This window comes from Pinus tabuliformis, chromosome Q (assembly GCF_031772625.1).
Source record: "Pinus tabuliformis cultivar Carrire ecotype Pingquan chromosome Q, CPIR1, whole genome shotgun sequence".
In the NCBI taxonomy this organism is placed as follows: domain Eukaryota; kingdom Viridiplantae; phylum Streptophyta; class Pinopsida; order Pinales; family Pinaceae; genus Pinus; species Pinus tabuliformis.
Genome location: NC_142296.1, coordinates 1,027,776,345 through 1,027,798,009, shown reverse-complemented (window position 1 = coordinate 1,027,798,009; position 21,665 = coordinate 1,027,776,345). Strand labels below are relative to the sequence as shown.

General features: G+C 39.7%; 1 protein-coding gene across 2 annotated transcripts in view; it reads left to right on the top strand.

The window, feature by feature from the left end:
- Window positions 1-21,665, top strand: part of LOC149222993 (squalene monooxygenase SE1-like) — a 187,587-nt gene that overhangs the window by 25,184 nt on the left and 140,738 nt on the right. For both annotated transcript variants that reach the window (XM_089385704.1, XM_089385705.1), the window contains exons 2-3: window positions 17,247-17,358; window positions 17,739-17,913. In XM_089385704.1, coding sequence (XP_089241830.1) covers window positions 17,247-17,358; window positions 17,739-17,913 — 287 coding nt within the window. The remainder of the gene's footprint in view (window positions 1-17,246; window positions 17,359-17,738; window positions 17,914-21,665) is intronic.

Here is a 21,665-nt window from a genome sequence, read left to right as displayed (position 1 = left end):
CTCACTGCCCTCGCTGCAACTGATCATTGATTCTATCTCTCTTAGCGAACCCCGCTCTAGAGAATAGAAGGACTGATCACTCTGGTGTGTTCTCCAAGTGACCCTCAAGCCTCCTCTTATACTTTTCTCGTTGACATATCAACGACCGAGATTAAGTCCCTAATCGACAGCTAAGATCAGATCTGGTTTGATCCATGTCTTGGTCCATTCTAACACAATTTTATATTAATTCACATTAATATTTTAATTACCCTAAGTTTAGACTTAGGGACTCTATTAAAAATATTAATTATTTTAATATCTCCCAAGCTGTTTAGAATCTGCCCAAACCCTTTCTGGGTATTGGAGATCTCATGTGCCCTAACCTCTCCACTAAATTTCGTGGCTAGAGCACATCCGATGCTACCCCAAATCAACAGCTCTCAATCTGCCCCACAAAATCTCCCCAGTGCTGCCTTTGAGGCCCAACGTCAGCCTCTATGGCTTCTGTGTCACCTGCGTTAGCCTTTTGCGTCCTCTGCGTCAACTCTTTGGCCTCTGCGTGAACCCTTCTAGGGCTTGCGTTGTCTCTCTCGACATTGCGCTACCTCTCTGCTATGTATTATTCAGCCTCAAAATTCCTTGCTGAGCTACCCCTCACTACAACTCTGATCACTAACTTGATTTCCTTAGCAAACCTCACCCCAGAAAATCGAATTCTTTGATCACTTGGTGTATCTCCAATTGACCCTCAAACCTCCTCTTATACTTTTCCTGTTGACAAATCAACGACGAGATTAAGTCCCTAATCAACGGCTAAGATTAGAACTAGCTTGATCCTTGTCATTTATAAATTTCTCACTCATATTTTATTAATACACATTAATATTTTTATTTTCCTAAGTTTAGACTTAGGAACCCATTAAAAATATTAATTATTTTAATAACTCTTCATCCGGGTGGAATTTCTCCAAACAATTTCTGGGTCTTGGAGATCTCATGTGCCTTAGCCTTTTCGCCAATTTTCAAGGCTAGAGCACATCCGATGCTACCCAAAATCAACATTTGCTTCTCCTATTGTTGCTTTTTCTTGTAAGCGTATTGGAATTTAAGTTCTTAAAGCAACCCCGTAGTTTCCTTTGTCATAGGTGTAGATTGTATTGCTTGATTAACCTGCAACATAGTCTAATTGAGTTGCCTGTGAAGATGCACAACTTTCTATATGAAATCAATGAGCCTGGGCCATCTATTCAATAATGTATCAAATTCATTTTTATACCATTCAAAAGTAGTCAAAGTTGAAGATAGCACATAATTTTGCATGTGTGTCTTGCTGTGGCTTATGAGATGATCATTATTTGCTTCTAATATACTGCAAGGCTGTATGCCTTGTGATATGCCATATTCAATTTCAAGTTTCAACAACATTGAAAATATTTACATATGGCTCATTCTCAATGCAAGATATTTTACATCTTACAAAATAGTTTGGAATTCTATAATGGTTAGTAACATTACTACATGCATTTTTAGTGTTTTGATTTGTTGTTCATAATATAATTTTTGGGCTGACAATAGAATCATAGATTGTGTTTCTGAATATGGTGGGTAAAAAAGAAAAGAATGCAACTTCAACATTCATGTGTGTAATATCCCCAATTTTGTGAGTATGATAGTCACTAAGGAATTTTGCCCAATTTTAGTAATATTTATTAAAAAGGGGTGAATATCACTAGAGAAAGGTGGCTAGTATTATGTTATTGGAGCATAGTGACAAATTATTATTTTATTAAATGGCGGCAAAAGTAACTTAGTGAAAATGACCCCCACTAATAAAATAATATTGAAAAAGGGCTCTAGAGGCATGAGGAGAAATTATAAAAGGAAGATGGACTCATTTTGTGGATTATCTTTTGGCTATTACACTTCATATCTCATCTTCTCTTGGAGTTGTTTGGCACAAGGGCCAGAGTGTTGTTTAGCACTAGGAACTCCAAGCAGAATTCTACCCTTATTTCGGTAAACTTCGAGTGTCTCCCTAGTGAGGGAATTTGGGGAGCTCAATTCAGAGCTTCCATTGGACATCATTGCAGGAGTTTATTCAGTATTGCGTTTTTCTTGGGCGCAGAGGTATTTTGTGGAGCACATTGTGGGAGCAAGTGTGGGTTAGACGCTTCGAGATTTTGCGGGCAATTTTATTATTGTGAGATCAAAGTTTGGACAATGATTTGCTGAGTTGGATTGGAGGTTATTACTTGGGTAAATTTTTCTGTTTTTTTGGCAAGGGCGCAAAATCTATTGACCAAGTGCTGCGCAAGGGTTTAGAGAAGTGGAGTCAAGAGAGATAAGGACTGGAGATAAGAGGTATTTCCCTGCGGAGAATTTAGTTGGAGTTGGGAGAAATTTCCCGTGGTAGATTTGGGCATAATTCAGTATCATCAAAATTGTGGGACGTTTTCAGGGTAGATTGGGCAATTCACACTTGTTGATATTTCTAAATGTTACCCATTAAAAATCCCTACTGCATTATCTGGTTTATTTCACGTACTTGTTTAATTACTGAACAAGTTATTTAACCATATAAATACTGAAATAAACACAAATGCAGTCTCAACCATCTATAGATCATCAACTGAAAGAAATAGACAGACACACAAGGGGCACCGTTATTTTTGGACAATCGTCCCGAAAAAATCCAACCTGGGAAAACCGGTCCAGCAGTACTGAGGGTTTTATTATTAAGTAGCTTTTATTGAGTACAAATGGGTGCCAAACTAGCTCACTCGACAGAGAAATCAATCTGGCAGTAATACCTCTCTTCGGAAGCAGATTTTGGGCAAGTTTGCTCCACGAAAATCTCTTTAACACCTTTGTGAAACTTTGCGTCAGCCCTCCTGGTCTCTGCACCAGCCTAAAACCCTTTGCGTTAGCCTACAGATGCTCTGCGCTGGCACTCTGGCCCTCTGCGTCACTCACGCAGGCCCTCTAGCCCTCTGCACAGTCACTCTAGCCCTTTGCGTGGCTCCTGCTGGCTCTGCATAGCCTTCTCTCCCTCTGTGTTGGTCTTCCGACACTATCTCTGCCTCTCTTCTATGCACTCACTACCCTTCACTGCAACTTTGATCACTGGTTCGATTTCTCTCAGCAAACCCCGCTCCAGAAAATCGAACTGACTAATCAACTTGGTGTTTCTCCCACTGACCCTCAAGCCTCTTATACTTTTTCTGTTGAGTCTTCAATGGCTGAGATTAAATCTCTAATCAACGTCAAGATTAGATTTGGCTTGACCCATGTCATTTAGAACCTTCTCACCCAGTTTTATATTAATACACATTAATATTTCTATTTTCCTAAGTTTAGACTTAGGAACCCGTTAAAAATATTAATTATTTTAATATCTCTCTAACCGGGTGGAATTTCCCCAAACCATTTCTGGGTCTTGGAGATCTCATGTGCTTTAGTCTCTCCAACAATTTTCATGGCTAGAGCACATCCGATGCTACCCCAAATCAACACTCCCTCTTAGCGTGGAATGTGCTCTAGTAACGCTCCACCATTGAACATCACTTTGATCATCTGACACCGGTACCTGTGGTGATGTTTGGCCTGCTGCCCAACATCCTCTGCATTATTGCATCCTGTACTGCTGCCCATGGCTCTGCCACTGCCACTGCTACATCTATACGACAACTCCCTTTGCATCTGTGTTGCTGTTGGTCCTTCCTCCCAACACTGCATCTGCACTGCAGCTCTCTCTCATCATGCTGCATCATGCTGCCCATAGCACTACCACTGCTAATTGCTGCACTGCAACTCAGTTACTGAGAAGTAAGTAACTGATCTACCCAACTACTGACATCTTTGTCAGGCTAGAAGCCCTCCTGATGTTGAAGCTCTCTCTATTGCTATCCTGTGCTCCCTGTGCTCTCTCTACGCTGTTGCAACAACTTTGTGCCTCTCACATTGCTGCAAGCACCTCTGTGCCTTCTTGCACTTCTGCAACCTCCTCTGTGCCTCTCACATTGCTGCAACACTCACTGCGCTGCTACAGATCCCTGCATGCACTGTTCTGCCGCTCCATCCGCATCTTGCTTCTACCGACATCTGTCATCCTGCTATTGTCTCTTAGGGCTCCCATAGACGGATATGATCCAAGAGTTTGGGTACCTCAAGGATCCTGCACCACATCTTCTATAGTCCTCCTGACTACAACTCGATGTCTCCCCACCTCTTCTCTAGAGGTATATGAGCACTCATGGCACAGTCGTAATCAGTCTCCACTTCTTTCTCTGCCTTAGTGGGCGCTGCCTTGGAGTTAGAAGCCTCTCCCTTATTCTTCTTCTGGGACATTGGGTTGCATAATGGCCTAGCTCCCCACAATGGAATCACTTTATCTTGGAGATGTCCTTCTTCTTCCTCTTCCCTTGCTGTCCCGTAGATGCCAGAGCCACATCCTCTTCCTCCTCTTTCTTGATTCGGCCCCCTTTGTTGCTACTTCCCGCCTTGGTCAGCCGTCTGATCTTTTCTTGGCAAAGTGTTGCCCACAATTCTTCTCAATCTGGAAGATTCACTCTGCCCAAAATGCTTTGGACGAATATCTCCCACTTGGAGATTGCGTTCAGGGCGGTCCTCACCATTAACTCCTGATTCGGCGTGGCCCCTGTGGAAGTAAGTTGGTCCCGAATCTCCTGCAACCTGCTGAGGAAGTGATCTATCTGCTCCCCCTTTTGCATCTGATACGACCGCGGCTGATTCTCCAGTAGCATATTCCTCTGCACGGAAGTGCCCTGATACAATGTCGTCAAGGTATCCCACATCTCCTTTGCCATGTTCTTCTCAGCAATATGCTGACTACATGATCCTTGACCCCATAAAGGATTATGCACTTTGCCTTGGCCATTGCATCCTCATACCTTTCGTTATCGGCTGGGTCGATTGGGATAGCCACGGTTCTCAAGGCAAAGGCCTTGATGCGATGTCTATCCAAAACAGACAGGATCCTGGCCTTCCAGATGACAAAGTTGGACGCCCTGTCCAACCTGCCCTGATCCCTCAATCCGTTCATTGCCATCTGCACTCTTCTCTTCAACTCCCTCTGAGTCTCTACTTCCCTCCTGGAAGTTCTATTCTAGACTCCCTCTGAGTCTCGATTTTCCTCCTGGAAATCCTCTCCTAGACTCCCTCTAAGTCTCGATTTCCCTCTTGGAAATCCTTCTGCCAATTGTCGAATCTAGCTCTCAATTTTTTAGCAGGTATTGAGGGATACTTATTGGCTCTTGAAGATCTAGTAATTCCAGCTTGCCAAAAGAGTCTAAATCTAATCTATAAAAGGTATTCTTTCATAAGAGTTTTTTTTGGTTTCTTATGCTCTTGGGTCTCATTGACCATAGCCAAACTAATTTTTTTTAGGCCTTGTGCCATTTGTGTAGAATTTCCTTTGTTTGTATTGACTGAAGAGTCCATGGCATAATCATTCAATTTTTATATCTTGTTTATCATTATTAGCCATCTTTGGTATAATTGTGTGCTCAACAATATCATTACTTGATTGATACTTAGATTCCATCTTGGGTTTATCACCTAGTTTTATATCAACTTGAGTTGTTGTTATAGTAACAGTTTCCATAGCAATAACTTGGTTTTTATGATTTCTATTTACAAGAAATCAAAGCAGTAAAAGACTCTCAGCTAGTGGTTGTTGGTGTAATGGAGTCATTTTTTAAACTTCTTCCTATTGATCACTTTGGTGAAGATGTATGCCACTTGATTTTCGGGCCTGCAATAAATCAAATCTAACTCTTTGTTCTATACTTGTTCTTTGATATAATGATGTCAAATTTCAACATGTTCTGTTTTTGAATGATAAATTGGACTCTTCGCCATCTTGATTTCACTTTCATTTTCATAGTGTAAAGTTGTTCTATGTAACCACAATGCTTCACAAGTTGCTCCAACAACTACTTTGTATTCTGCTTCTGTTGTTAAAAGCACTGTTGATAATATCGGCGATATATCGGCGATATTCGGAAATATCGCGATATTTTCGGCAAAACGATATATCGCCGAGAAAATATCGCGATATTTTCTGTTTTGAAAATATCGGCAAATATCGGCAAATATCGGCAAAAATCGGCAAATATCGGAAAATATCGGCAAAATATCGCGATATTTTGAAAATATCGGCAAAATATCGGCTATATTTAAAAATTTGAAAAAATTATTTTTTATGCTTGCCGATATTTGCCGATATTTTGCCGATATTTTTGCCGATATTGCCGATAAGATATTTTCTGGACCCTCGCCGATATTTTCCCGATACCGATATTATCAACACTGGTTAAAAGTGCTATCAAAGGTTGCTTTTACATGGCCATGAAATCACTCTACTATTAAGGGTAAACGCATAACCTTTTGTGGATTTCCTTTCATCTAAATCACCTTCCCAGTCTGCATCTAAAAAATATTTTTACATGAAGTTATCATTTTTACATGCCCATGAAATCACTTGACTATTAAGGGTAAACACATAACCTTTTGTGTATTTCCTTTCATCTAAATCACCTTCCTAGTTTGAATCTAAAAAATATTTCGACACGAAGTTATCATTTTTCTCCAGTACAATACCAATTTGTGAGCTACCTCTGATATATCTAAGTACACTCTTTGCTGCATTCCAATATGTCTCCCCATGACTATTTAAAAGCTTTGATAACATTCCAACTACAAAAGTTAAGTATGGTCTAGTTGTGGTAAGATAAATTAACCCCCTACGAGTTAACAATAAAGCAATTTATTCACTACTATACATTCATCATCTTTAAAAATATTTAAGTTTACCTCCATTGGTATTTTGATGGAATTACAATCTTCCATTCTAAACTTTTCCAACAATTCTTGTAAGATGAAAATCTTGTATGGCTGTGGCAAAATTTCAATGCCTGAACAATAATGCAACAAATCCTAAGTCAGTGATATCAAATGATTTGCAAAGAATCAGTCTTTTGTTTTGTTTTATTTCTGAATAAAGTCATCACTCCTACCTATAATTATTAAGTCATCAACATGTACAACAATAATGATACTTTCTTCACCTTGTTCTTTAATATTCAATTTAGGATTAGGGTCACTTATCTTGATTTTTTATTTATTTAAGACAATAATATTTCCATACCATGTTGGAGGAGCTTGTTTTAATCTATACAAGGCCTTCACCAACTTACATACTAAATTTTCTTTTCCTTCAATTGCAAATCGTTTAGGCTTCTCTCTATACAGTTCTTCTTGTAAGTTCCTATTACATACCAAAAAGTGGGTAACCCCTAGGAGAAGATTTTTATCCTCTTTGGATTGCTAGCCATCTAGCAACCCTATGATGATCAACACATAAAACTATGCCAGATTTCTCCACTTATTGCTCCAGTCAGATCTCTCTCCCATCTAGCATTTCTTCTTAAAACAAGGTGGGTCATTTATCGGTAGGTACTTTAAACATTCTTGCAATCATGTGCTTTCATTTAATGTTATGGGGATACTAATATGGGTTGCGGGGCAAACTGGATGATTGACCAAGATCGATTATCTTCTTATTCCCACACATCACCTAGGAGGTTAGTCTTTCATTCTACCCCAGTGAGACCTTCTCTGAGACCTTAGGGTTTAGGAGGGGCACTATTAGGGAAGCACTAATTGATATAGTGTGTCCAAGGTAATCCATGCTTACCACTTTCCATGTCTCCTTGTTATCCATTTCCATTCTTTGGGGGATTAATCATTGGTTTTTAGGATTGGCATCCTTCATCCACATCCTTGAGTCAGGGTCTGAAAAATTGTCACCAGAGGTTGATGCAACTAAAAGAAAGTTAAAAGAATATAAGTCCACATTGAAAGAAAATGCAAAATTCAAAAGATGGTTGGGACATTGTTTAGTGCGGGGTAAAAGCCTAACATGAGCTCTACCCCCCTCATTAACCATCACCCAGTTCCTCAAGCATTAAATGCTTCATCTAAAGAGAAGAACTCTTGAAAGTCCCAACCTCGATGAGCGAGAAACTGCTACATCTTAAAGGGGTATTGGAAAAATATAAATGCAAGCTTGGGCTCCTATATTATGCACCCAAATAAGACAAATCATTCTCGAATCAACTGGTATCCCTCCTGTAACGATGTGTTTGTCACTTTATGAGGAAATGCACTGTGATGTGAACCTCTCCTCCTACACCATGGTGCAACCCTGCACACCTCTGTGCTCATTTGCACACTGCTGCATGCCCCTATACACCCTTGGATACCAAGGTCTAAGACTGAGTCCATAGGCATCATCTTGCATCCTATCAGGGTTTCCATCTCTACTACCACACCTCCATAACCTTAGATGAGTGGACCTCCCCTCCGGATCCTCTCGAAGAGACCTGACAGGAAAACCTCCCTTAGTGCCGTGGCAGTGTCATTAAGGTGCTATAGCTCTGTAGGCCTTAGCACGACTGAATCCGAGTACATTGCTACTAGCATGGCTAGTTGTGAGGCAGTATGGCTGAGAAAGCTCTTTGGAGAGTTGTTTGGGCATGTGCTAGATATGAGAGTAATATAATATGACAATAAGGTGGGATTCAATTTGCAAAAAATTCCATGTTCTATGACAAGTCCAAGCACATTGAGATCAAATATCACTATATTCGGGATATGGTGCAGAGAGGAGTAGTGAGGCTCCACCATATTGTGATTGATGATCAAATAACTGACGTATTTACCAAGCCTTTGCCAAAAGGGAAGTTCTTGGTTTTCAGAGAGCAGCTTGGACTGATGGATGTGACCCTTCCTAGAGAGGGTGGTCATGCATGATGAACCTTGGTTGTGCGAGATCCTTGTCGTGTGTTAACAAGTGGATCCCCCAGGCAAAGATGAGACTTGGTTGTGCGAGATTCTTGTCATGTGTTGACAAATGGACCCCCCCAAGCAGAGATGAGACTTGGTTGTGTGAGATCCTTGTCAAGTGGGTTATCCCCCAAAGCAGGGATGTGACTTGGTTGTGCAAGATCCTTGAAAGGTGGGTTATCCCCCAAAGCAAGGATGTGACTTCGTTGTGCAAGATCCTTAAAAAGTGGGTTATTCCCCCAAGCATAGATGTGACTTTGTTGTACGAGATCCTTGACAAGTGGGTTACCCCCCCAAGCAGAGATGAGACTTGGTTGTGTGATATCCTTGTCAAGTGGGTTATCCCCCCCAGCAAAGATGAGACTTGGTTGTGCGAGATCCTTCTCATATGTTGGCAAGTGGCAATCCCCCCAAGTGAATATAGGGTGATAGATTAATCTCCCCTATTGTCTATGGATATAGGGTGGTAGCCGGAGCTCCCCTATGATAATCCTTCTTCATTAGCTTGAGACATCATTGTTCCAGATGATACAAAGCAGAGATGAACAAAGATGAGCAAAGAAAGCAAAGATCTTTTATTGCAGCAAGAAATTCCTCCCTAGTTGAGAGGGAGTGTTGAAAATTTGGCAGCTCAGGGATGAATTTCTAAAAATAGAAAGTCTAAAAATAGAATATCTAAAATTAGGAAGTCTAAAATTAGAAAGTCTAAAAAATGAATTCTAAAAATAGAAAGTCTAAAAATAAAAAATAAAAAAATATAAAGTCTCAAGATGGTAAATCAACTTGCATAAATTGGAATCAAGCATTGTTAATGGAAAATCCCTTCTGATTATCAATCAATCCTAATAGTTCAATTTCGACTTAATCATCAATATTATCATTATTATTCTTGTGATACTATTATATTATTATTAAAAGGAAATTCAAGTCACTCAATCATGACTCTTAATAATGTTCTCTTACACTCTCATTATTGACCTGGCATATTCCTCTTAAACTCTCATTAAAGCACATCATAAAAGATTCTCTTACAATCTCTTACACCCAATAAAAGCATGTCATATAAGATTCCTCTTACGCACTCTTCAATGCATATGTTATACTCTCTCTTAAGAGCGTAAGTTATAAAGGCATGCGTACCTCCTTAATGGCATGTGTTACATTTTCTAAATGGGCATGAGTTACACTCCTCTTGGCATGTGAGTTACTCCTCCTTCATGGCATGAATTCATTGCTCCTCCTATATATATGTGCCTCATTCTTTCTCCCCTCACTAATCGTGCGTTATGAAAGAAGCATTCGAACTTGAGAAAGAGTTGGAGAGAGTTGAAGAAGATTGAGAGAGAGAGAGACTTTGAGAGTAAGATCAAAACTTGGTGAGCCAAGGTTGATTCGGTGCTTCAATGTTTCGGTGTTGATTCAGTTAAAGGGAAGGTTGATTCAGTGTGCGCATCTACTGTTGCTACTAGTGATCTTCATGCTACAACTTGTTCAAATTTGGGTGAACTTACTCATTCTTTTGATCTCTTGCTGTACTCTGTATCTTTGCCGAACGATTGATTTCTAATAAAAGAAGAATCTGGTTGGGTTTTCCCCTTGTGAGTTTTGCCCTGGTCATTAGACCTAAATTCTCGGTGTTTTATTGTATTCTTAGTTGTCTTCTATTGTGCATTTGATTTATGTTCTATCTACAATTGCTTATTTAATATTGCAACATAAATAAGTTTTGTAATAAGTGATTGTTACAACATAGAACATCAAAATTTTAACATTTCAGTCCCATTGAGCTACTTTTGTGGTCATTCGTTGGACATTAATAAAATCATCTTATTGCGCCAATAGGTGCTCTACAACCCAGTATAGGGGAGATGTGTAGCTGTAGTGTAAGTAAGTACGCATGTATGGCAACATTTTCAAATGTTTCCTCAATATTTTGAATTTATATTTATGTATATGTTATTTCTATCCATTTTTTATGTAAATACTTAAATTATGGTGGGAAGTAATTGATGGTAAATATGTTATTTACTTGAATATGAGTTATTTTCAAGAATTTTATTTTTGAATTAAAGAATCACTTCATAAAAGTCTATAAATCATGCATGAATATTGGAACCATATCCATAAATTATGGCATAAAATATGTGATGCATGTGAAAATTCCTAAATCTAACACATTAGAAACCCCTACTGCAATGATTGGATTACAATCTCCTGCTTGTTCTTTATATTAACAAATTATTTAATTGCATAAACATCGAAATAAACACTATTGTAGCCTTCACAAATATACAAATCATGCACTAAAATAAACTGAGACAATAACACAAGGGACACCGTTATTTTTGGACAATCGTCCTCAGAAAAACCCAATGTGGGAAAACCAGTGTAGCAAATATGAGGGTTTTATTATTAAGCAGATTCGTGAATACAACTAGCGTGCCAGAAATGGCTCACCCAACAGAGAATATCCTCGGAAGTAGTACCTCTATTCGGAGATAGATATTTCGGCAAATCAGCAACAAGATGATCAAACCCCACAGTGACTCTGACTGTTCCTTGTGCTGGATAGCGAAAGCTACTCCAAGCACTGCTCTGGAACTGTGTCACTCTTTAGGAACTGCGTCACCCTCTTCTGGCTAATCTGCTTTCAGTCTGTCCCACAGAATCTACCCAGTGTTAGCCTCTACGACCCTTTGCACTGCCTGCGTCAGCCTCTATGGCTTCTATGTCAGCCTCTACGGCTTCTGCGTTAGCCTCTACGGCCTTCTGCGTCCTCTGCGTCAGCCCTTCCAGGGCTTGCGTTGTATCTCCGACACTGCGTTGCCCCTTTGCTATGTATTCTTCAACCTCAGATGAAAATCCCTTGTTGAACTGCCCCTCACTGCAACTCTGATCGCTAACTCGATTTCCTCAGCAAACCTCGTCCCAGAAAATCGAATTGACTGATCTCACTTGGTGTGTCTCCAACTGACCCTCAAGCCTCCTCTTATACATTTCTTGTTGACGATTCAACGGTCGAGATTAAGTCCCTAATCAACGCTTAAGATTAGAAATGGCTTGATCCTCGTCACTTAGAACTTTCTCACGCATTTTATATTAATACACATTGATATTTTTATTTTCCTAAGTTTAGACTTAGGAACCCATTAAAAATATTAATTATTTTAATATCTCCTCATCTGGGTGGAATTTATCCAAACGATTTCTAGGTCTTAAAGATCTCATGTGCCTTAGCCTCTCCACCAAATTTTATGGCTAGAGCACATCCGATGCTACCCAAAATCAACACTCCCTCTTAGCGAGGAATGTGCTCTAGTAATGCCTCACCATAGAAGCATCATATTGATCCTCTGCATCGATCCTCTGTGCTGATGCTTGACCTACTTCCCCACATCTACTGCATTGTTGCTTCCTGTATTGCTGCCCATGACACTTCCACTGCCACTGCTACATCTGTACTGCATCTCCCTCTCAACATGCTGCATCATGCTGCCCATAACACTGCCACTGCTAACTATTGCACTGCAACTTAGTTACCGAGAAGTAAGTAATTGAGACATCCTAGTAAGTCTGGAAGCTTCGTGATGCTGAAGCTAACTCTGCTGCTATCTTGTGCTCTTTCTGCTGCCACTGCGCTGCTGCAACCACCTCTGTGCCTCTCGCATCGCTGCAACTTCCGCTGTGATGCCTCAGATTTCGGTACTCTAGCTCTGCCACTGTTGCTCCATCACACCTTGCTCCACTCGACACTTGTCATCATGCTACTGTCGTTAAGGGCTCTTGTAGCCGTATGTGATCCAAGAGTTTGGGCACCTCAAGGATCCTGCCCCTGCATGTAGTCCTCTCGACTACAACTCTATGCCTCCCCACCTCTTCTCTAGAGGTGCATGAGCACTCATGGCACAATCATCATCAATCTCAACATCCTTCTCCGCCTTTGTTGGAGAAACCTTTGAGTTGGAAGCTTCTCCCTTGCCTTTCTTCCTAGGGCATTGAGAGGCATAATTGCCTAGCTCCCCACAGTTGAAGCACTTGACCTTGGAGATGTCTTTCTTCTTCCTCTTCTGAACTCCTTGTTGTCCTGCTGATGCGAGAGCTGCATCCTCCTCCTCCTCTTTCTTGATTCGAAATCCCTTACCGTTACTCCCTGCCTTAGTCAATCTCCTGAGCTCTTCCTGTCGAAGAGCTGCCCACTTGACCTTGGAGATGTCTTTCTTCTTCCTCTTCTGAACTCTCTGCTGTCCTGCTGATGCGAGAGCTGCATCCTCCTCCTCCTCTTTCTTGATTCGAAATCCCTTACCGTTACTCCCTGCCTTAGTCAATCCCCTGAGCTCTTTTTATCGAAGAGTTGCCCACATCTCCTCCCAACTGGGGAGAGTTGCGCTGCCCAAAATGCTTTGGACAAATGTCTCCCACTCCTCGAAGACTGCATTTAGGGCAGTCCTGACCATGAACTCTGGATCTGGTGTAGACCCCATGAAAGTAAGCTAGTCACGAATTCCTTGCAACTTGAGAAGGAACGGATCTATCTCCTCTCCTTTCTGCATTTGATATGACCTCAGTTGATTCTTTAATAACATCTTCCGCTGCACGGAAGAGCCCTGGTATAAGGTGGTCAGCGTCTGCCACATCTCCCTTGCTATGTTTTTCTTAGCAATATGTGGTATGACATGATCCTTGACCTCATCTAGAATCATGCATTTCACCTTCGCCTCGGCCTCCTCATACTTCTCATTTACATTAGGGTCAACTGGGACAACAACTGTTTTCAAGGCATAGTCCTTGATGCTATGTTTAACCAGGATTTCCGGGATCCTAGCCTTCCAGATGAAAAAATTGGAAGCCCTGTCCAATCTGTCCTATCTCTCAATCCGTTCACTGCCATCTCTGCTCCTCTTCTCTAGAGTCCCCCTGAGCCCTGATTTCCCTCTCGGAAATCCTTCGACCAACTGTTGAATCACTCCTATCCAATCCTCCTTTGCTGCTGCAACCCGGATCTAGATTTCTTGGCTAGAAATCTGTCGAGGTAGTTCTTCCCTCTACCTTGGTTCAGTTTCCTTAGACACTATTTTGTATTCATCGAAACAACGTCCCACCAACTCCACAAATCAAAATCTGCACAACTCCCTTAGCCCTGACAACTCGAAGAATCTGAGCTCTTCAGGCTCTGTGCAATCTCTGCGAGGGCTGAATTTGCTCCTCTCGACCAATTGCGTCAATCCTTCTTGGCTCAGAAAGATGACGTGGCTTTGCGTGCGCCTGATCTTCCCTTCTTTGCATCTGCTGTGGCCCTGATGGCTGAAGTAGCTACTACGTGGGCTCCTCCTAGCTACTGCGTCTTCCTCTCTCGTCTCAGAATGCTGATGCAGGCACTGCGTGAGCCTCTGCGTCACACTCTCTGCGCTACATCACTCCTCTTTCCTCTTCAGCTTTGGAACAACGCTGTCTCTCAGGACAACTGCTTCTTTGCTGCAAATTCCCAGATTTCTCGGCTGGTGTCTTCAGTCGCCTTTGATCTGCAATCGCTTTGATACCATGTGAAAATTTCTGAATCTAACACATCAGAAACCCCTACTGCAATTACTGGTTTACAATCTCCTACTTGTTTTTTACATTAACAAGTTATTTAATTGCATAAACATTGAAGTAAACACTATTGCAACCTTCACAAATATACAAATTATGCACTGAAATAAACTGAGACAATAACACAAGGGACACCGTTATTTTTGGACAGCTGTCCCCGGAAAAATCCGATGTGGGAAAATCGGTGCAGCAGATATGAGGGTTTTATTATTAAGCAGATTCGTGAATACAACTAGGGTGCCAGAAATGGCTCACCCAACAAAGAATATCCTCGACAGTGGTACCTCTATCCGGAGACAGATATTCTGGCAAATCAGCAACCGGATGATCAAACCCCACAACGAATTTAATTGTTCCTTGTGCTGGATAGGGAAAGTTGCTCCAAGCACTGCTCTAGAACTGCGTCACCCAGTGCTGCCTCTGAAGCCTAGCGTTAGCCTCTATGGCCCTCTACACTGCTTGCGTCAGCCTCTAAGACTTTTGCGTTATCCTCTCCGACCTTATGCGTCCTCTGCGTCAGCTCCTGATGCCTCTGCATCAACACTTCTAGGGCCTGCGCTGTTTCTCCGGCACTGCGTTGCCTCTATGCTATGTATTCTTCAACCTTGGATGAAAATCCCTTGCTAAACTGCCCCTCGCTGCAACTCTGATCACTAACTCGATTTCCTTAGCAAACCTCACCCCAGAAAATCAAATTGGCTGATCTCACTTGGTGTGTCTCCAATTGACCCTCAAGCCTCCTCTTATAGTTTTCCAGTTGACGATTGAACGACTCAAATTAAGTCCCTAATCAACGACTAAGATTATGACTGACTTGATTCTCGTCACTTAAAACTTTCTCACCCATTTTATATTAATGCACATTAATATTTTTATTTTCTTAAGTTTAGACTTAAGAATCCATTAAAAATATTAATTATTTTAATATCTCTTCATCTGGGTGGAATTTCTCCAAACGTTTCTGGGTCTTGGAGATCTCATTTGCCTTAGCCTCTCCACCAAATTTTATGGCTAGAGCACATTTGATGCTACCTAAAATCAACAATGCAATTATCCACATGACATTATTCTATGCAAATGCTACAATAAGACTTTTAAGTTATGGTCCAATCAAATGTTTGAAAAATAGCTTTTTAAATAATATTTATTTTTCAAAGTTAAACATTATAAGTTGCATTGGTCAATGCTAAACTAATAATGGTCAACTGGCTCTGCCTTGGCAGAGATTAATAATGATTTTGTAACCATATTTAAAGTTAATTAATAAGCACATAAAAACTTATACTTGCAATAAATTTACAATATAACAATATTTTTAACCATGGATATCCACCCTCTCTTTACCATGGATATTATTAACTTGTAAATAGGCTTTGTTACAATACGGTGGGCCAATATCATGGCTTAACAATACCACATGCCCAAAATCATAACTCATTTTACAATCAAAACATTTTATAAATATTTTATTTTAATTTAATTTTATAACATTTTTTTAATTAAATCTAAAAGAAAAAAATGTTATACTTTTGAGATGTATCTAAACCCTCTACTCTCACTACTGCTAAAAATATTCTGTGAATATTTACATAGAGATACAATCAAGGTTTTAATAAAATGAAAAATGAAAATACTTTTATATATAAAGACGTGAAATTTATATAATACCAGCCTAGATCCATCTTAACTTTCAATCTACCAAGTGCCGAGAGGGATCAAATCCCTTGAGATGAAAAGCTCGTTTAGAGTGAAAATTTTCATCTCAAGGGATTTGATCCCTCTCGGCACTTGGTAGATCGAGAGTTCAGATGGATCTAGGCTGGTGTACTTATTTGTGCTTTAAATTAGTGGGGACCCACCTTCACTGATGACTAGTGATAAAGAATATCTTTGATGAAGCACTAAATAGTAAATACAGATGACAAGAATCATACGGGAAGATCGTTCACCCAAAGCTCCACCTCGAATCCCACCAAAATCATCCAAGCATCCCAATATTCATTTTTAATAACCCACAGTCTGGAATAAGTACCCTCAACTCCATAATGTAAGTATGATCAGGGGAACAAGGCCATCCTCCTGAGTGAAAACATGTGAATCCTTTTAGGAGCAAGTAGAAGAATCCTTCATATCATCCCAAGAGAAATGCCCTTCTTGCTTGTGAATTTGAAAACAAGGCATCTTTGCAACAAAAGAACCTTGAACTCTCCAAATAGGAGAACAGGCTAGATCCTAACCTTCCCTACTGCCCTACCAATGCCAATGGACCAGACCTGCAACAGCCATCCAAGCTGACAAAATACCGTGGAAGGTGAGTGAGCCTGAAACCTGAAACACTGGGGAGAAGAGATAATATCACATAATATCAACTGGGGTCTTGCGTTAATTGATGTTATGTTAACCTTTCTTAGAAGTTAGAACATCAATTACGGGATCCTTGAAGAAAAAAATTGCAATAAATAATATATACAGACACAAAAATTCTATTTGTGAAAAAAATATGGATGCAGTGAGCATGCCTTTTCTGATAAATATATTTTCAGCATCCGGCCAACTTTTACACCCAGGAGTTGTTTCAATGTTGATAGTGTATTCAGGCCCTAGGGAAAGGATTTGCTTATGCATTGTATGCACACTTTATATTAAATAAAAATAAATTTGGGAATGTGAGAAGATGCAAAATTCACTTGTCTCTAGTAAAGGAAAATGTCAAAATAAACTTTCATGCATGGGAGGGGAGAATCAGTTGAGGAGGCGCATTATTGAATCCTAAGTTACTTTTCTTGTTTTTCTACCAATCAATGCAGGATGGAAGACGTATTCATGTAATTGAGAGAGACCTGAGTGAGCCTGATAGGATTGTAGGGGAACTGTTACAGCCAGGTGGATACTTGAAATTGATTGAACTGGGACTTCAAGGTAAGTGTTTTGGTTGCATACTTGATATAATGTATGATTACTCAACCTTTTTATTTGGGATACAGTTCATTGTCTGTGCAAGAGGATCCTTTTGTCTTCTCTTTTAAGTCACTTTCTAACAGATTGGGCATTCTTGAAGAAAAAATATTACAAGGGAATTAATTCTGCATGAACAAAAGGAAATTGAACAAGATTGTGTTTATGTCTGTATAAAATGTTCTTTGCCACACAGCATGTATTTATTATTTTCCAGTGATTAGAAGTTTCTAAAGCTTTTGTTAATTCAAAACTTTCTATTTGAGCTGTATTGATTAGGAATAAGAGGGCTTTGACTGGCATTTCCTATATACTCTTAACATATATGTATCGCTCATATACAGATTGTGTGGAAGGAATTGATGCTCAGCATATAATAGGGTATGCTTTATTCAAGGAAGGAAAAGACACCAAAGTGGCATATCCATTAGATAACCACCATGCAGATGTAGCGGGAAGGAGTTTCCACAACGGGCGTTTCATCCAGCGCATGCGGGAAAAGGCTGCTTCACTGCCCACGTACACTTCGTGCTTTCTGTCTATTTTGTTTATTATGAAGAAAACACAGTTGCATTTTTTAAATTATTTGATCAAAAGAAATTTTTAAAATTTGCTGTAGTTTGCATAATATGCGTCAAGGATTCAATCCCATTGTATATTGATGACTATGTTGGTAATTGTTTTCTCCTTCTACCATCATGTTTTCTAATTGTTTTATATAGATTTTATATCGAGGGAGCCATATGTATTGTGACATATGGCGAAGAGAGTCTGAGTAGTATATAGAGAATATGATTACATGGTTTCTTAAATTATCTCGACTGATTCCTTTTATGCTATGGATTTTCTAAGGTAAAAATATTGCTGTGTATATATATGTATAATAATGTGTGCATGTTTCATATATCTGTCATGCTCCCAACAGAGCTGTTGACTAGTTTAAACAGAGGTATTGACTAGCTTAAGTACATACCTCATAAACACAAAAGGATTAATATATTCTGGCATTAAGCTACTTAACCAAGTGACCATTCCAAGAACTAACAATTCTTTAACAGAAACAAAGGAGTTTTTAATATTTATTACTTCATATTAAGTTACAATGCCTTGGCTATACCCAAAAGGCAGCTACATAGTTCATATTCCCAATTCTTTCCAACATGAGCTGTTACAGACAGACCTGATATGATTTCAAAATGTGGGTATTCATCTACCATCCTGACAGTAATGACACTGATAATACTTCTCCTTTTCTTATGTATTACATTTCCAGAATTGCTGACAAGCTGAGTATCTGAAATTCTACATATAATGCCAAAAACACTAGAAGACTTATCATTTCTGTGTTTAAGCCTTAAGGCATGGCTGTCAGACATTGACTGATGTATGATCATTTTAAGGTCATTGATGGGGCCTTCAGTCTTTCTTGTCGTGACTCCTTACAGTTTATGATTGCCACTTGTATCCATGTCTACTTCCTTTTCTTTTGAGCTGGCTTGGAGGGTGTTGGACTCCTGCTTGGAGTGCCTGCAGGTTCCACTTGATCTGTAATAAGCATCTGTATCACCTACACTGCGTCGAATGTTCTCCTTTTTATCTGAGGCTGTCAATTTTTGCTTTCATTCTCCTTTTTTCTGTTGTTCTCCCTGAATTTTGTCTGAGCTTTTCCAATTCTGTGCTAATTGAAGTTGCTTTTTAAACTCTGTTTTCTGCTAATGTCGCACATCTGTTACTTTATCCATTATTTTTTCCATCTTTTCCTTTGGTAGTGGTACTTAATCAGGATAATCATCTAGGTTTTCCTTTTCCTCGGGGCCATTTTCCAGTAGATGTTGAAGTATTTGGAAGGAGGTAGACAAGGAATAAACTTGAGACATTTGGACTTCTCATTTTTGGTGGGCTTTTTCAATCTTTTTAGGAGTTTCATGATGATTGTTCCTCCTCTTCTTCATGATCCTGTGGTATTTTCACATGCACTTCACCTCAGATGAGCAGTGTGGGGCAGTTATGAATCAGTAGGGTTGGCATCACTGATTAATTCTCCAAGGTTTAATCATGCCTAGAGCGAGATCAATTGCTTGATTTACTAGATTATTGGCCAGTGAGTTTAACTGGTGGATGGCATGAGTGAATACGAGGGAATTAAAGTTGTACACTAAAAATGTAATCTTTCTAAATGGAATGCTCTTGGGTTGTCACATTTCCTATCAAAATGTTGATTTCAAATCCAGAGTTGTCATAACAAGGTAGATCTGTGATGTTATTGTGAAGTTCTACATTTATGTGTTTCTGAATTGCCTGAACTTCCATTACATAGTTAGTTTTGACCCTAGGCTCCACAAAAAAATTTGATTTGGCTTTGCCTGTTGAGTTAGTAATGAGCTCTCCTACTATGGTTCTTCCTTGATTTCCTTTTGTTGTCTCATCAAAATGCATTCTACACCATGCATCTTGCCTCTATGTTGGATTTAATGGATCTCCATTTAGGGTTGTTGTCTATTTTGTATGTTGAAATAATAAAGAGATCATGACTCTATGGTGAACACTTACGCAAACGCTAATCCAACATAAACCCTAAATTGAAATATTACATCAAGAGATGCAAACCTGTTTCTGCCTGAAAATGCACGGTTCATTTGGCATTCTTGAAGGTGTTACTTAGTACGATGCATGAGCATGATTATGGTCACTTTGCTATATGTGGTATATACTTATTGGTGTTCCCAACAGTTGATTGATGTTATCAAGGGACATGTGATGGAAGCATATGCTTTTTCTAGCATTATCCTTGTGGTTCTCTCAAATTGACTAACTGGTCAGCAGTTGGGTGTGTGATGTTTAGAGAAAAGTGTCTAGTGCAAAGTGACTGTTTCATGTCCTTGTGTATTGATGTTATGTTGAGTTCCTTTGGATTCAGCATTATTATGATGGTTTTATTCATCACTGATTAGGAGGGTACATATCATATTGTCCCCTTTCTATGCTATGATGATCATCACATTTTTTATATGGCTCCAGATGGTGGTTCATTCCTATGTTTGATGTGGGTTTAGACCTTATGTATGAGCGCCCTAGGCTATTTTGGATATATATATATATATATATATATATATATATATATGTGGTTCACAGTCACTGAGTGACTGCTACATCCACGGCTAATAATCCGGGCAGATCCACCCGAAGGGATCTACCTACTGGCTTCCCTGGTCTGGCCTAACCCCAAGGGCGTTGAGGAGATTTGACCTTGTGACCTCCCAATTGGCAAGGTACTTAGCAATGAGAACTCGATCAATTGAGCTATCCCTTGGGGCTAGCCATGCAAAGCTATTTCGGATATATGTGCACTTTATTCCTTTTATTTTTTTCAAAAGGGAAAAATCCCTTAATTTTATTCAGCGTTAAAAAAGGAACAAAATTACATTTTGTAGATGCTAATTGCATTTAGTAAGAGCAATCTCTCAGCTTATGTGCATAAGAAAAATATGAAAAATAATAGAAACTTGTGAAGTTAGTTTGGTAGTAATCACTTAACTTCTCTTTCTGGACCTTCTGCCATCCCCCTAAATTGGGGTTGACTCAAACCATTGCAAAATTGCGTATGGTTATCTTCAATGGGAGTTCTTTGTCTGAATTTGAACTTTCAAAAACTTGAACTCTCTTTGTGCCCACCGTCCCATTCTCTTTGTGTGCCACATTTTTTTGTTGTTTTGGTTCATGGATCTCTTCTGATTTCGTACCATTCTGCTTGTGGGCTGCATTGCCATTATGGACCGAAGAATCCCGTTCTTCTTGGTTTGGAGGGTTCTCCGTGATTTCTTCTTCTTCTTCCTCCATGAGGTGAAAATCAAAAGGCTGCAATCCTTTTGTTTTGCGAGCCTGTCACTTTGTTTTTTTGGTTCTTTTTTGCCTACAAGGATGTGTTCTGCAAGTGTCTTGTTTGGTAACATGATCGACATTTGAATGTTGTATTTTGATAATCCAAAAGCTGGGTCCACTCGAAATTTTTAGGTTTCAGTTGAATGCGATCAGTTAGACCTTTACTTAGGTCTATTTCTACACAGATTTTGGTGAACATAAATAATATTTTCTCCATTCTTTCGAGGCCCATCTCTTTGAATGATCCTAGGGTGTTCCCAATTTCCTCTAGAACCTTGTGGTGCCAAAAAGGAAGGGGAAGATTTGGTAGTCTCACCCATACTAGCATTGTTGAGACCACCATTTTTGTGGCATCAAAATATGGGAACCAAGGGGTAATGAAGAGCCTTGCA